Source organism: Branchiostoma belcheri, unplaced genomic scaffold (assembly GCF_001625305.1).
Source record: "Branchiostoma belcheri isolate BF01 breed outbred unplaced genomic scaffold, Haploidv18h27 scaffold140, whole genome shotgun sequence".
NCBI classification, from domain to species: Eukaryota; Metazoa; Chordata; class Leptocardii; order Amphioxiformes; family Branchiostomatidae; genus Branchiostoma; species Branchiostoma belcheri.
The window spans coordinates 687,247-702,204 of record NW_017802825.1 but is presented as its reverse complement, the minus strand read 5'-3'; the positions used below and the strand labels follow the sequence as shown (position 1 = coordinate 702,204).

General features: G+C 40.3%; 2 protein-coding genes across 6 annotated transcripts in view; one reads left to right on the top strand and one right to left on the bottom strand.

Annotated features, from left to right (window-relative positions):
• LOC109464770 (synaptic vesicle glycoprotein 2C-like) overlaps positions 1–199 on the bottom strand; it is a 12,434-nt gene extending 12,235 nt beyond the window's left edge. Inside the window, exon 1 of the mRNA XM_019761844.1 lies at positions 121–199. Coding sequence (XP_019617403.1) covers positions 121–199 — 79 coding nt within the window. The remainder of the gene's footprint in view (positions 1–120) is intronic.
• Positions 200–3,681: 3,482 nt separating this feature from the next.
• Positions 3,682–14,958, top strand: part of LOC109464791 (tetratricopeptide repeat protein 28-like) — a 20,325-nt gene continuing 9,048 nt past the window's right edge. The window contains exons 1-8 of one of the 5 annotated variants that reach the window (XM_019761863.1): positions 3,682–3,775; positions 5,518–5,583; positions 5,748–5,810; positions 6,717–6,779; positions 7,010–7,117; positions 8,056–8,166; positions 8,394–8,512; positions 8,688–12,210. In XM_019761863.1, the coding sequence (XP_019617422.1) occupies positions 5,519–5,583; positions 5,748–5,810; positions 6,717–6,779; positions 7,010–7,117; positions 8,056–8,166; positions 8,394–8,512; positions 8,688–11,971 (3,813 nt within the window). In that variant the 5' untranslated portion in view covers positions 3,682–3,775; position 5,518 and the 3' untranslated portion in view covers positions 11,972–12,210. Of the gene's footprint in view, positions 3,776–5,517; positions 5,584–5,747; positions 5,811–6,716; positions 6,780–7,009; positions 7,118–8,055; positions 8,167–8,393; positions 8,513–8,687; positions 12,211–14,585; positions 14,724–14,958 lie in introns of those variants that run through there. The other 4 variants (XM_019761866.1, XM_019761864.1, XM_019761867.1 and 1 more) reach the window with 4 other exon arrangements.

Below are 14,958 nucleotides of genomic sequence, written 5' to 3'. Positions count from 1 at the left end.
CCCCCCCCCCAAACACACGAAAAACAACGTTACTACTTCAAGCTCCAAGACGTTTTTAAGCAACGAATACCGAAAAATATGATGTGTGGATAATCAAAATTATAAATATTTAAGAAATACCTGAGTCATCGCCGGGAAAAAACGATTCTTCGTCTTTTTCGTCCAACAATCTCTCTTTTTCTGATGCCACGTTCGCCATCTTGTTTATGGACTAAACCATTGAAACGGCGGGGGTGATCTCATGAGGGTCTTTTGAAGCGACCTTGTTCAGTTGGACAAATAAAAGTACTGTAAAAGGTCTCTACTGGGCCCTTTGTTGGACTAAAAATGTAATAATTGGCGAAAATAGCGGAATGCATTATCAAAATGAGTTGAAGCATAGATTTGAATGCCGTTGTATGAAAATTTGGTTACAACTCAGGCTCAGAGCCACTACTATTTGGAACCCAGGTAAGGCCACAGCAATCAAATTTTATGGATGACATCCACCGAAAACCAAATGACCTGAAAGCCTTGTCTTATCTCCTCTTCATAGTTATCTGCCATCAATGATTCGGCGAGGCTACATACATCGATCTTTGCCCATTTTCAACATGTTTAACGGCTGAGGGCAACACAATTTCTTGCCCCCCCCCCCAAATCAATGCGCGCGCTGATGTCATCCATAAAAATGACTAATTCTTGCTGTAGGGCCAGGAATGCCAGGAATCGAAGCCGTGACCTCTCGATCCCATGTCCGCTGACCTAACAGCTAGGTCCTGACAGGTGGCTTACAAATATGGAAGACTTTATTTTCATAACAAGCCTGTATTCGGGGAACAAAGTAGCAAAATATCACATATGGAGAAAATAAAGTTTATTGTAAGTTTTATATCAACTTTTACAATTCGTTGCAAAGGTCAAATAACATTAGGATGGTTAGTGGCTCGAACTTAGGTCAATGAACGGGTATATAAGCCCGCACGCCTGTTTTGAAAGGTTCATATCATCTAAGAAAAGACTTCGCTAGTACTAGTGCACTAACCGCTATCAGAGGAGGCACACATTTTATCGTATATATCCGACAAGAACCATGGGTAAGAGACGATCTGCTTTCAAGAAGAAGTTTCGTCGGCGAGTTTTAGACGCTGAAGAGCTACAAACCAGCACAATGGTTTTGGCAAAGGTATGAGCTCCTTTTTTTTAAATTTTGAAAAATGAACCTTCTAAAATGGCATTTCGTGCGTTTTTGATAGGATTTCAAAGAAAAAATCAGAGATGAATTTTTATTCAATGACAAAGGGAGCAGTTTTTCTACGATTCCAGTCCATCTTTTCAAGAAAAATCTTGGACCTTTACATAAAAAGTGGACCAAAAAGTGGACCTTTACATAAAAAGTGGACCAAAAAGTGGACCTTTGAGCCTGGGGGGGGGGGGTTCTTCCGAACCCTCCGAAAGGCCATTTCCCGAAGAATACCTCCATGCTTAGGTCTACTACCCAGTCTTGGTTAAAGTATGCTTGTTTTATAAATATTCAGTTTTGTGCATTTAGAAAAAAACTCTTGCTGTATCTTTTTTCAGGCAGAGGTGGCAAGGGATGGCTACAAAATCAGCAAAGCTGACGGAATATGCGAGGTAAGGTAGTTTCTTTCGTAGCACCGTCCCGGCTATAGCAACTATATATCGGCGACAAAAGTTATAGTCTGGTAATCAGGTCGTTTGAAAAGATTCACTGCGAAAGGAAAGGCCTGTAGCAAACTACAGCCGAACATGCATTCGAAAGCCAACATAGAGAATGATTACCAGGCTACCTGATCACCAGGTAGTAGACGTGATCGTAATGTAAGAAAGAATTAGGAGAGTAGAAACAGAAAGACACTCCTTGTCCCGGGCCGGGATCGAACCCACGCCGGACCCAGTTCACAACCCAGACGCTCTAACTATTCGGCTAAAAGGTCTAGACCCACCGGCCGGATCAGTTCGTAGCGCCTATAACCCCGCCACTGTTACAGTAAGTTTGTCAAGTTTTATGTCCAATTGATTTGACTGGTTAGGGTTTGACCTTCGTTCTATTTCCACAAATGTCGATCTCCTCTCCACAGGACAACCCGCCCAGTCAAGGCCCCCGTGCGTGTGTCCCTGTCTACTTCATCCTTCTACTGACGGTGTTCTTACTGAGCGTCTGGTTGTTCTTCTGCCGCGGGCGTCGTCCGAAGCCAGCCGCCCCAAAGAGCGCCTCCTTGCGACGATCCAATGGAACAACCACCAAGAGTTCTAGGAGAATGCCCTCGGTTAGGGGAGCTTCCAAGGCCAAGGATAAGGATCTGCCATCTTTGGAAAATAAAGACTCTAAGAGACAAAAAGTACCAAGCAACGGACGAAGAAAGTTAGGATATTTGAGCAACTGAGACTTGGTCACATTTTATATAGTTATCGAAAGGCACCCCAAGGTGTCTCGTACACGAAAAAAGACAGGAAAACATATGCATTATAGAACCATAGAATATGCATAAAATCAGCGAGAAATTCTCAATAATGAATAAAACAAGAAATTCACACCAATTCTAGATATTTGTCGTCTCTACCCTGAAATATATACAATGTTATAATCTTAAAGTGAAGCTATTGACAAGTAATGGATAAAAATGATGGTAGTGGATGATAAAGATGGATAATGAATACTTTTGCTACGTGAAACATTATGCCTCCATTATGTTTTTAAACAGAATGTTTTTAAACATAATTTTAAACATACATGTAAATTAAAATTTATATGTAGCGTGATCTTTGTAAATAAATCTCTGTTTTTTTTGTAAGTATGTCTCTTCAATCAATCAATCAATCAATCAATCAAAAATGGTTTGTTGCTAAAAATCACGAACATTGCAGCAGAAAGCTGAATTACGTTCAAAGATGTACATTCATTTAAAACGTTAACAACGACACAATCTCGTAGTCCAATTGTCGTAGTAGAATTGCACATTGGAAGATATTTACACGATATGACGTACATTTAGATTAGTGAAATTCAAATTTTGCTCATCTCGTTCACATTTGTACTTAACATATAAAATTACACTAAACTCTCTTGGGATAGATGCAGGGGATCCCTCATGTAAATAGTGTGAAATGTATTATACACATCGCTTTTATGGAAAGTAAAACAACTTCAAGATAAGCAGTTGGTATCTCTTGTAGTGCGCTTCCTGGGAAAACGGATATATTGTGCAAATGATCGATGAACTGAATGAAATGTGTGAGTTTGAGTGCGTGTCAGTGTGTTTTTGTGTCGGCACTTGCATGTACAACATATTGTAGCATAAAAATGTTGTGTAAAGACAATGAAATGTAATAAATTCCCCACTTTTTTTTAGAACACACAAGTGAAGCATGCGGTGGACTCTATTTTTGTCATTTAATTTCTGAAACATTTAATCATTGTCCTAGTCCTGCATAACCAAGAATCCCAGCAAGCTATGGTCAATTTTTATAATGAAATTATAATCCAGTTAATCAAGTCATATTAGAACACTGTATTGTAAAAAAGGCCCATATCTGTCCCCTATCAATGGAACATTCCAGGAACGCCCCTTTCCAACCCCGCCCCTTCCCAAGCCCCGCCCAGCAGGTGAGGTCATACCTGGGGACTTCCGCGTACGCAGTGCAAGTCTCTAGTGGGAGCCGTTACTTTAACCAGGATTTTGACGGTGAAAAGAGTTTTTCCTGCAAAAAAAAGCCACTATCCTTCACTCTTCGCTGTACCGAGAACAACACCGGTCTGGGAAGACTGAACAAGGTGTGTGTATATTGACTACGTGTCGCAATCAATGTACGTCAGAAAAAGCACGGTACTCCGACATTTTACTGTTCAATCTCACAAGCCTGTACTAAACATGGGGAACAGATTTACGGTATTTAATTATAAAACAACTTACGATTGCTGTAAAAGTTGAATTTCTATAATATTTTTTCTGCAAACAACTGCTTGTAGTGGTAAGGTGGTTCTGACAAGTGTGTGTGTGCGAGTGGGTATGTGTGTGTGTGTGGGGGGGGGGGTCTGAGTTACAGAGTCTGACACAGTTGAACAGGTGCATTTCGGATCTACTGATTCAGGACAAAGTAGGAACATGTCTTGACATAACAAGACGCTGCAACTATGACAAAGAATCCTCGACACAAAAAGTCAATTCTGACAGGTGAAACATAACCCTGAACAGGCTGTTCTTAAGCTATGACGTCATGGGTATTTCCAGATAGGAAAATCCCATGATCCCTTGGTAAATCTACTGGTATCAACCGCGTATTAGCCCAGATTTCCACCATAATACTTCATCTATTTAGTTAACCTTCAAAGTACAAGGTAAAATTGTGTTTCAAATGTTTAAGATTTACATTGTACGTGTATAAAAGTTTGTTGTGGATGGTGAATAAATATAAAAATATGGCTCTGGGTGACAAATATGCAAATTGTATCACACCGAAGCAACAAATCCGTAGTGTGTTTTTGGCACACATTTAGACAGGGCCTCACTCCACCGTTAAAGAAAGGAGAGTAGTGTAACGTGCCTTTCCCAAGGGCACAGCGTCAGGCAATGGTGCACCGGTGTCTATCGTACTTGTTCCGAGTCTTAGTCTTACAATATAGCAAATATAGTGATACAAGATCAACTAATTTTTTAAAAATTTAATTCAAACGAGTTGTGAAATCCTACTTTGTGTATATACACTGTTCGTGATCTACAACGAAAGGGCATTATTTCCGTTAGAAGTAAAGTTCAACGTATGTAATACTAACAAACAGTGAGCTACACAAAAGGCCCAGATCTGTCCCCTATCGTTTGTAAATGGAACATTCCGGAAACGCCCCTTCCCAAGCCCCGCCCAACAGATGAGGTCATACCTGGGGACTTCCGCTTTCGTGTAGTCTGTCGCTAGTTGGAACCGTTACCTTTTTACTGAGGGAAAAAGTGTTGTTTTTCGTTACAATAAGGTCGCTATCCTCCACTTCTAGTTGTACTGAGGTCAAAAAACGTCTGTTAGAAGACTGAAACAGGTATGTATATCATGACTAGGTGTCGCAATGTACGCCGGCAGTGAATTTTCAGGTACAACAAAACAACATTGCGACAATTCTGTGCTGAAAGTGGCGTGATATCGTCCATAGTCAATGTGTTGTTAATGTGTTTTATTTGATATTGACGCCGTATTGAAATGTTTTTCTCAGTATTGCAGCAGCTGTTTATTGTATTAGTTTGTTACCCAACCTTTAAACCATGTGCTGTTACTGGTGACATTGATTTGATGTTTGTAATTGTAGCAGTTGCCGTGAACTTTATTATAAAGGGGAGGATAGGTACACTTTCGCCCACTCCACAAACTCTGTTACAGCTTACGGAGGTTTATGTCCTATGGATCCTTTGTTTGACCTAAAAAGACTGCGCTGTGTGTAGCCTTACAATGACTCCGTTGCGCTTCGTGGATAAGATACATAACAAAACTTCAGGATGATTATATAAACAATGTGCTGATTCTTTACAGAATGGGTTGCCGACAGAGTAATCAAGTTAAAGACAGCAGCGTAACAACACAGGATGACGATGGAAGGTTTGTATTAGTCACTGAAATGTACCCAAAGTATGTGTTAGTTAACGTTTTCATATCTGTTTAATACTTACATGTATTTTAATAGTAAATGTATTTAGTTCTCAAATGTATTGTATTCTGAAACCATTCAGAACAAACTTGTGACAATTAATGCTTATTTGCAGAATGCGTACAAGACAGAGTAGAGTCAAAGTCAGCAGTGTGGCAACAGAGGACGACGATGGCAGGTTTGTATTAGTCATTGATACATTACCATAGCTTAAAGTATGAGATTTTGAACGTTTTTCATATCTATTTCGGCTACGATTTATCGACTAAGATCGAATTTACAGTTCAATCTATTGTTGTATACACATAAGTTAGTAACTACCACGAGAAACGCCCCCTTGTGATCGCCAAAACAACATTAATCATGCCACTGCAGACATAACCTCCGATACTGACCGTGACCTTTTTCTCCTTGACACGTGAGCTCAGGAACTAAAACAGCCCTCCTAAGCCTTGTTCATGTGAAGTCACCCAAACCGCGATTCGGGTAACTCGCATTCCGCACATCTGGTCCACGTGCAATACATTCCTTGCAAACCGTGCCCGATCACGATTCTCCGAAACTGCATTCATTGTTGTTTGATGAAAACACGCAAGGTGGCGTGTTATCAATGTCCAAGCTTAACGACCTGCTTGCTGATGCCCCCCTCCCAGCGTATCTCGGCCGAATGCCGACGTGGTCCCGCCAGAGGCGGTGAAGCTCGTCCTAGAACGGACACATTATTTGACCATTACTTCTCTTTAAGTTGCTGCCACGTAAAATTTGGTATTGCATATAAATAAAGGAATATCACCCCGTAATCCATGACCAGGCGAAGTCACATTGCGTTCAGACGCAAATCGCGATGCGGGAAAACCGATTCGAAACCACCTCTAGTCTAGAAGTGGTTTGGGATCGAGGCGCTTTTAATGTGATTTGGAGCGTTCAGATGGAGCCACTTGAAACCGGCTTCGGGGTAAACCACATGTAAACCGCCTTCACTGACTTCACATGAACACGGCCTTAGACTTCAGTGAATTTTTAAATGTATTACAAATCTATTCAGAACAAAATTGTAATCATGTCAATCAATAATTCTTTACAGAATGAGTACAAGACAGAGTCAGGTCACAAACAGCAGTGTGACAATACCGGATAACCAAGAAAGGTTTGTCACTCGTATAATTATGCCTAATGCTTTCAATCTCTTAAACAGCATTAAGTTGGAAAATATGTAATGTTTGAATTTCAATTAGTAATACATAAATATTCACCGTGATTAAAGTAGTTTAGCTGGTGCTTTAGCCCCAAAATAGACACGATTCCTACATGAGTGCATTTTGTAATGGCCAGGTGTTTATATTATATTATATTATATGGTATCCATCTCTGTCATAGTAAATACGAAGAACATCCACAAGATGGCTACAGTGCTCTGAAGACAGGAGACGTGGAGAAAACAGAACAAAACTTTACAGCTTCTGTGACAACACAGGACGATGGCAGGTTTGTCTTTACATAGAGCCACAGTTAACAGAGAAAGGGGACGCTTTCATATCTAGTATTTACTTACAATTTATCAACGTTACAGTTTAATATATGGTTCTATCGACATAACTGAGCAGATACCCTCACAAAGCCATCCTCTCTAAATTTTCGCCGAAAACATACCATGCTACCACAAAAAGAACAAACTCATGTCACTTCTTCCCTACCCCAAGAGCTATCTACCAACCAAAATTCGTGACCCTAGCATATCCAGAACACGAGATATCCAAACCGGAAGTTCTGCTGCAGTAACTAGGAAAGCCGCCAGGGGGCCCAAAATCTAATCATTTCTAAGTCTCATAAAGACCTACCCACCTACCAAGTTTCATTTCAATCCATTCACTGCTTCTTGAGTTATCTTGCTAAACCACACACACACAAACACACACACGAACGCTACCGAAAACATAACCTTCTTGTCGAAGGTAATAAAATTCATCCTTCCACTGCATCTTACACAACATCTTACCATACCTTCCAGGGCTCGAATGACCCCTTGAATGCACGTAACATGCATGTAACAGAAAGAGTGCATGTTGTGTGTGGCGCTTTACCCTCAAAATATTACATACGAAGTTCACATGAGTACAGTTTGCTATTTATATTAGTTTCAAAAAACACACCTTAGTTGATGTTGCTTTTATGCCTCATCAGTTGCACGCCACCCGTCTTTGGGAATTTCAGCCTTTTTTTTTCAATATACCCTTGGCCTGGGGGGCTAGCAGTAACACCACCACCCACTGGTCAGCTGTCTTTTCGTCTCTGCAGGTCATTCAACGTCTATGAAGACGTAGCCGCTGATGATTGACTTGATTAGTGATCTTCTTTTGCTGATGCAGTAGACTTTTTCAAATAATAGAACGCAAGTTATATCATTATCTTTTTTTTTGTAACAGTATCCACGAACAACATCCACAAAATGGGTATAGTGCCCTGCAGACTGGAGACCTGGTAAACGCAGAACAAAGATTTGCAGCTGCTGTGACAACACAGGACGATGATAACAGGTTTGTTCTAGTCATTGATACCTAACCATTGTTTAAAGCATGATATAGGCAATGTTTCATATCCAAATTCAAATTCAAAATATTGCCAAACCTGATTTAGGGAAAATATGATGTAATTGAAGTACTTTATGCCGGTGCTCTCAGCCCCCCCTCCAAAAAAATACGCATGAGTACATTATTGTTCAATGATTTGGTGTTTATATCACATGCTATCCATTTTGCCACAGTATACATGTACATGTATACGAACAACATCTACAAGATGGCTACAGAGCACTGCAGAATGAAGACCTAAAGAAAGCAGAACAAAGTTTTGCTGCTGCACTCAAGTCTGTTCATGCCAAAGGTAAGTCATGTTAGGGTAATATGAAATATGTTCAAAATTTTAGACAAGTGTATTAATTAACGATCGTATAATGGTACTAACAATATAAAAAGTTTCAATAATAAAGCACTTTGAATACGTTACTTCCTGATAAAAGGACACAAATATCAGATAACCATTTTTAATTTTTCCACAGGTCAACACAAAGAAGAGGCAGAACCCCTGTACAAGATGGGTGAAGTCTATCTCAAGAGAGGAGTCCAGTCAATGGAAGGGGGCGACTTTACCAAGGCTGCAGCACTCTGTAACGCAGCACTGGTAAGATCAAGGAGAGAAGATGTGGCGGAAACTATCCAAGAAATAACCCAAGCATTTGTAAAGGAAGTCCTGAAGATAGCAAAGAAGGTAAACATTGATGACACACAGAAACACAAGTTGAAATTGAAGGCTACTAGGGACTACGTAGATAAAGAAATCAAACGAATAGAACAAGAGGTAGATCCATATAGCCTTGAGGACAATGACCCTAGGATAAAAGAAGTGGAAATGGAGAGAGTGGAAGCAATCAAAGATTTGTTTCAGACAATTGGTGATCAGCGTAAAACGTTCATAGTTGGCCTTGTAGGTGAATGCATGGAAGCAATGGGCCCCCCTCCCTGTAAGTACGCCATGATAGGCTTAGGTTCACAAGCCACAGGATTGGTAACCCCGTACTCTGACCTGGAATTCGCCATCTTGGTAGAGGAGGAATCAGAGCAAAATGTTACCTATTTCCGCAATATTACCCATTACCTGCATCTCAAAGTGATAAACCTGGGAGAAACCATTCTCCCGGCCATGGGGATTAAGTCTCTGAATGATTTCTACTCAGACGACCCCCTGGACAACTGGTTTTATGACTCAGTAACACCGCGAGGTTTTGCGTTCGATGGAGCCATGCCACATGCATGTAAGACTCCATTGGGCAGGGGTAGAAACAGCACAGGAACAAGCGAACTCATCCACACACCAAGCAATATGACTAACATTCTGAAAGATGACCTTACGTTCCATTTAAAGAAAGGCTACCATCTCGCCAGTGTTCTGGGAAATGCAATTTTTATCACAGGGGAACAGGGTTTGGTCGAAGAGTACAGTTCTTTGTTCACTCAGGAACTTCACGAAAATAATAATAGAGCCCCCCTAATGGCAATTACTGTACTGGTTGATAATGTATCAACTTTTCAACGCCAAGCTCTCACTGCCAGTCTGCAGAATGTAAAGAAAGAATTGTATCGATTTTCAAGCCTTGCAGTGTCCTTCTGGGCTCTACTGAATAACATACAGCCAACTACAATCTGGAAAACTATTCAGGAGATGGAAAACAGAGGAGTCGTAAGTAGTGAGAATGCACACCACTTGATGGTGATGGTCAGTATCTCAGCAGAACTTAGACTGCGGACTTATATGAACAACCGTGGTCAGGTGGAAAACATGTCAGGTTTATCACCAATGTCAACTGATACGCGCATCGGGGAGATATTGCAAAAAGTGTTTTACGTCTCAAATACAAAACAACTACTGAGGTACTATTTCACAGAAAGACCAGTAAAACAATTTATTTCACAGCTGACCAAAACTCAGCCTTTGGAAGAACCTTCCATCTTTTATGACGATTCTTCAGAACTTAAAGCCGAAGTATTTGAAAGTCTGTGCGATTACCAAAATTTTAAGACATACGCAGAGCAAACATTAGAGAAATACCAATCTAGATATGGCAAAAGCACAGTACACAGGGACATCATGAACTCGCTAGATAGCTTGGGAAAGGCCTGGGACAAGCTTGGAGACTACGGGAAGTCGGTCAGCTATTACGAACAGTCACTACATATGAAGAGAACTATCCATGACGAGGGCGCTGTAGATTCTGATATTGCCGCCTCACTTAACAACTTGGGTGGAGCCTGGAGGGACCTTGGGGATTACAGAAAGGCGGTCAGCTATTACGAACAGTCACTACAGATGAAACGGGCTATTTATGGCAAGACCAATGTACATTCTGATATTGCCAACACACTTAACAACTTGGGTAACGCCTGGAGGAATCTTGGGGATTACAGAAAGGCTATCAGGTATTACGAACAGTCGCTACAGATTATGCGGACTATCTATGGCGAGGACACTGCGCATTCTGATATTGCCGCCTCACTTAACAACTTGGGTAACACCTGGGGCGACCTTGCGGATTATAGAAAGGCTATCAGCTATAACGAACAGTCATTGCAGATGAGGCGTACTATCTATGGCGAGGGCAATTCACATTCTGATATTGCCGCCTCACTTAACAACTTGGGTGTAGCCTGGAGGGACCTTGGGAATTACAGAAAGGCTATCAGGTATTACGAACAGTCACTACAGATTATGCGGACTATCTCTGGCGAGGACACTGCACATTCTGATATTGCCGCCTCACTTAACAACTTGGGTAACTCCTGGGGCGACATTGCGGATTATAGAAAGGCTATCAGCTATCACGAACAGTCACTACAGATGAAACTGAGTATCTATGGTGAGGGCACTGCGCATTCTGATATTGCCGCCTCACTTAACAACTTGGGTGAGGCTTGGAGTAACGTTGGGGATTACAGAAAGGCTATCAGCTATTACGAACAGTCTCTACAAATGACGCGTAGTATCTATGGCGAGGGCAATCCACATTCTGATATTGCCGCCTCACTTAACAACTTGGGTAACGCCTGGAGGAACCTTGGGGATTACAGGAAGGCTTTCAGCTATTTCGAACAGTCTCTACAAATAAAGTGGAGAATTTATGGCGAGGGCAACTCACATTCTTTTATTGCCGCCTCACTTAACAACTTGGGTAACGCCTGGAGGGACCTTGGGGATTACAGAAAGGCGGTCAGCTATCACGAACAGTCACTACAGATGAGGCGTACTATCTATGGCGAGGGCACTGCACATTCTGATATTGCCGGCTCACTTAACAACTTGGGTGAGGCCTGGAGTGACCTTGGCGATTACAGAAAGGCGGTCGGGTATCACGAACAGTCACTGCAGATGGAACAGACGATCTATGGCGAAGGCACTGCACATTCTGATATTGCCGTCTCACTTAACAACTTGGGGACCGCCTGGAGAAACCTTGGGGATTTTATAAAGGCTATCAGCTATCACGAACAGTCATTGCAGATGAGGCGGACTATCTACGGCGAGGGTAATGCGCATTCTGATATTGCAGCATCACTTAACAACTTGGGTGGGGCCTGGAGGGACCTTGGGGATTACAGAAAGTCGGTCAGCTATCACGAACAGTCATTGCAGATGATGCGGAATATCTATGGTGAGGACACTGCCCATCCTGATATTGTCCGTTCACTGAACAATCTGTGCGTGGCCTATAGAGATCGTGGTGATTACAAAAAAGCCACCGAATATCTTAAGCTAAAGAAACAGATGAAACAGATACTGAGTAATCGGTAAGAAAATATACCTTTTCGTAACTGTATATGCTCTCCTCTGCCAATTGTATAGTTATAAAAAAACAGCACCATTATATAAGCTGGAAACTATATTGAAAATTTATATGGCACTGCACATACTAAACACGCCGTTTTTATTAAGGTCAAATAAGATCTAATTGAAATTTTGATAAGTAGAAACCAAAGACGGAATTTTGCTTTTTTTACACCTTAAAAGTGTTGTTTAGTTAAATCAAACTTTATTTGTAATATATTATTATTATTATTATTATCATTTTTATTCCTTGACAATAGTTTTTATTCTGTTAATTAGGGATCATTTTATCGAACGGTACCTGGATGTGCAATTTCTGGACATTGTTTTTCATGTTTGCTTTAAATTTACTATTGTTGACCTTTAAATGTAAGACGAGCATGATTTATATAGATGTCGGACTAGAGGCTACAGACTATGGTCTGGTAGAATCGTTGATTCTACAGGAAGATATTTCAAGAGGGGTCTCTGTCACAGAAATTCTGATTGGATCTCTAAGGATAGAATCGCTGATTCTACAGATTATTATTATTTATTATTATTATTTCGAAAATTGCGACATTCACAATACAGTGGCCACCCTGGCAGCAAAGCTGATGGCGGGGGCCACATATAGACATGACTACATGACTATACATACATTAACTAATGATTAACAGATTAACGTATAAGTTATTATATTTACAATTACATTCTACAGATAGAAAGGAGTATCTAACGAAAGGGTAGCCTGTGAACACAAGCTCTTTGTCCGGCGCTCAAGGAGTTACCCACTCCAAGAGCCTGGGTGGACTAGTTATAGGGAGCCGTCGAAAAGCGAGGTTCATTCAGGCTAAGGAAAGAGGGCATCTGTATACCAGTAGAAATCAAAATTGGAGTCTTTAATGTTACTTAAGTTCAATTGTCTTTTTTTGACAGGGGATTTATGATTTGCAAATGGGAAATCATTTTAACACATAGACAACATTCTGTTAGAGTGTCTGTGACACATGGTACCGATCTGGATGTACATCTCTAGCGGATCGAAGTCTCTACCTGATTTACAGTATATGTTTTTATAGCTGTTGACACGTCTTGATGTATGTGTCTGTAATTGTAGTCAGTAACGACGTTTTCTGCTTCTAAATAAACATTATGTCTAATTTACATGTAGCGCAATATTGTAAAACATGTCTGTATATGGTTGGAAAGTAGTCTTTATCCGCAGAGACTCCGATCGGGATTTCTATACCTGTAGAATCGGCTATTTAATACCGGATTGTAGTCTCTACTCTGAAATATATACAATGTTATAATCTTAAAATGAAGCTATTGACAAGTAATGGATGAAAATGATGGCAGTGGATGATAAAGATGGATAATGAATACTTTTGCTACGTGAAACATTATGCCTCCATTATGTTTTTAAACATAATGTTTTTAAACATAATTTTAAACATACATGTAAATTAAAATTTATATGTAGCGTGATCTTTGTAAATAAATCTCTGGTTTTTTTGTAAGTATGTCTCTTCAAACAATCAATCAATCAATCAATCAATCAAAAATGGTTTATTGCTAAAATCACGAACATTGCAGCAGAAAGCTGAATTACGTTCAAAGATGTACATTCATTTTAAAACGTTAACAACGACACAATCTCGTAGTCCAATTGTCGTAGTAGAATTGCACATTGGAAGATATTTACACGATATGACGTACATTAAGCTTAGTGAAATTCAAATTTTGCTCATCTCGTTCACATTTGTACTTAACATATAAAATAACATTAAACTCTCTTGGGATAGATGCAGGGGATCCCCATGTAAACAGTATGAAATGTATTATACACATCGCTTTTATGGAAAGTAAAACAACTTTAAGATAAGCAGTTGGTATCTCTTCTAGTGCGTTTCCTGGGAAAACGGATATATTGTGCAAATGATCGATGAACTGAATGAAATGTGTGAGTTTGAGTGCGTGTCAGTGTGTTTTTGTGTCGGCACTTGCATACATGTACAACATATTGTAGCATATATAAAAAATGTTGTGTAAAGACAATGAAATGTAAAAAATTCCCCATGCACCTTTTTTTTAAAACACACATGAAGCATGCGGTGGACTCTATTTTTGTCATTTACTTTCTGAAACATTTAATCATTGTCCTAGTCCTGCATAACCAAGAATCCCAGCAAGCTATGGTCAATTTTAAAAATGAAATTATAATCCAGTGAATCAAGTTATATTAGAACACTGTATTGTACAGTATATTTAAAAAGAGGCAACGAAATGCAATATCCAGCAGTCCCTGTTGCTATTAGAGTCAAATGCCAATTTTATTGAGGTAATTATACAAGATATTAACTTCATATTCTAAATATTTAACCGGCGTATGAAATGTATTATTTCTTGTTTTTCCAACTAAGGTCCAACGTATCTAATGCTATGTATGACTCACTATGAATTGTAAAAAAGGCCCATATCTGTCCCCTATCAATGGAACATTCCAGGAACGCCCCTTCCCAAGCCCTGCCTCTTCCCAAGCCCCGCCCCTTCCCAAGCCCCGCCCAGCAGGTGAGGTCATACCTGGGGACTTCCGCGTACGCAGTGCAAGTCGCTAGTGGGAACCGTTACTTTAACCTGGATTTTGACGGTGACAAGAGTTTTTCCTGCAAAAAAGCCACTATCCATCACTCTTCACTGTACCGAGAACAACATCGGTCTGGGAAGACTGAACAAGGTGTGTGTATATTGACTACGTGTCGCAATCAATGTACGTCAGAAAAAGCACGGTACTCCGACATTTTACTGTTCAATCTCACAAGCCTGTACTAAACATGGGGAACAGATTTACGGTATTTAATCATAAAACAACTTACGATTGCTGTAAAAGTTGAATTTCTATAATATTTTTTCTGCAAACAACTACTGTAGTAAGGTGGTTCTGACAAGTGTGTGTGTGCGAGTGGATATGT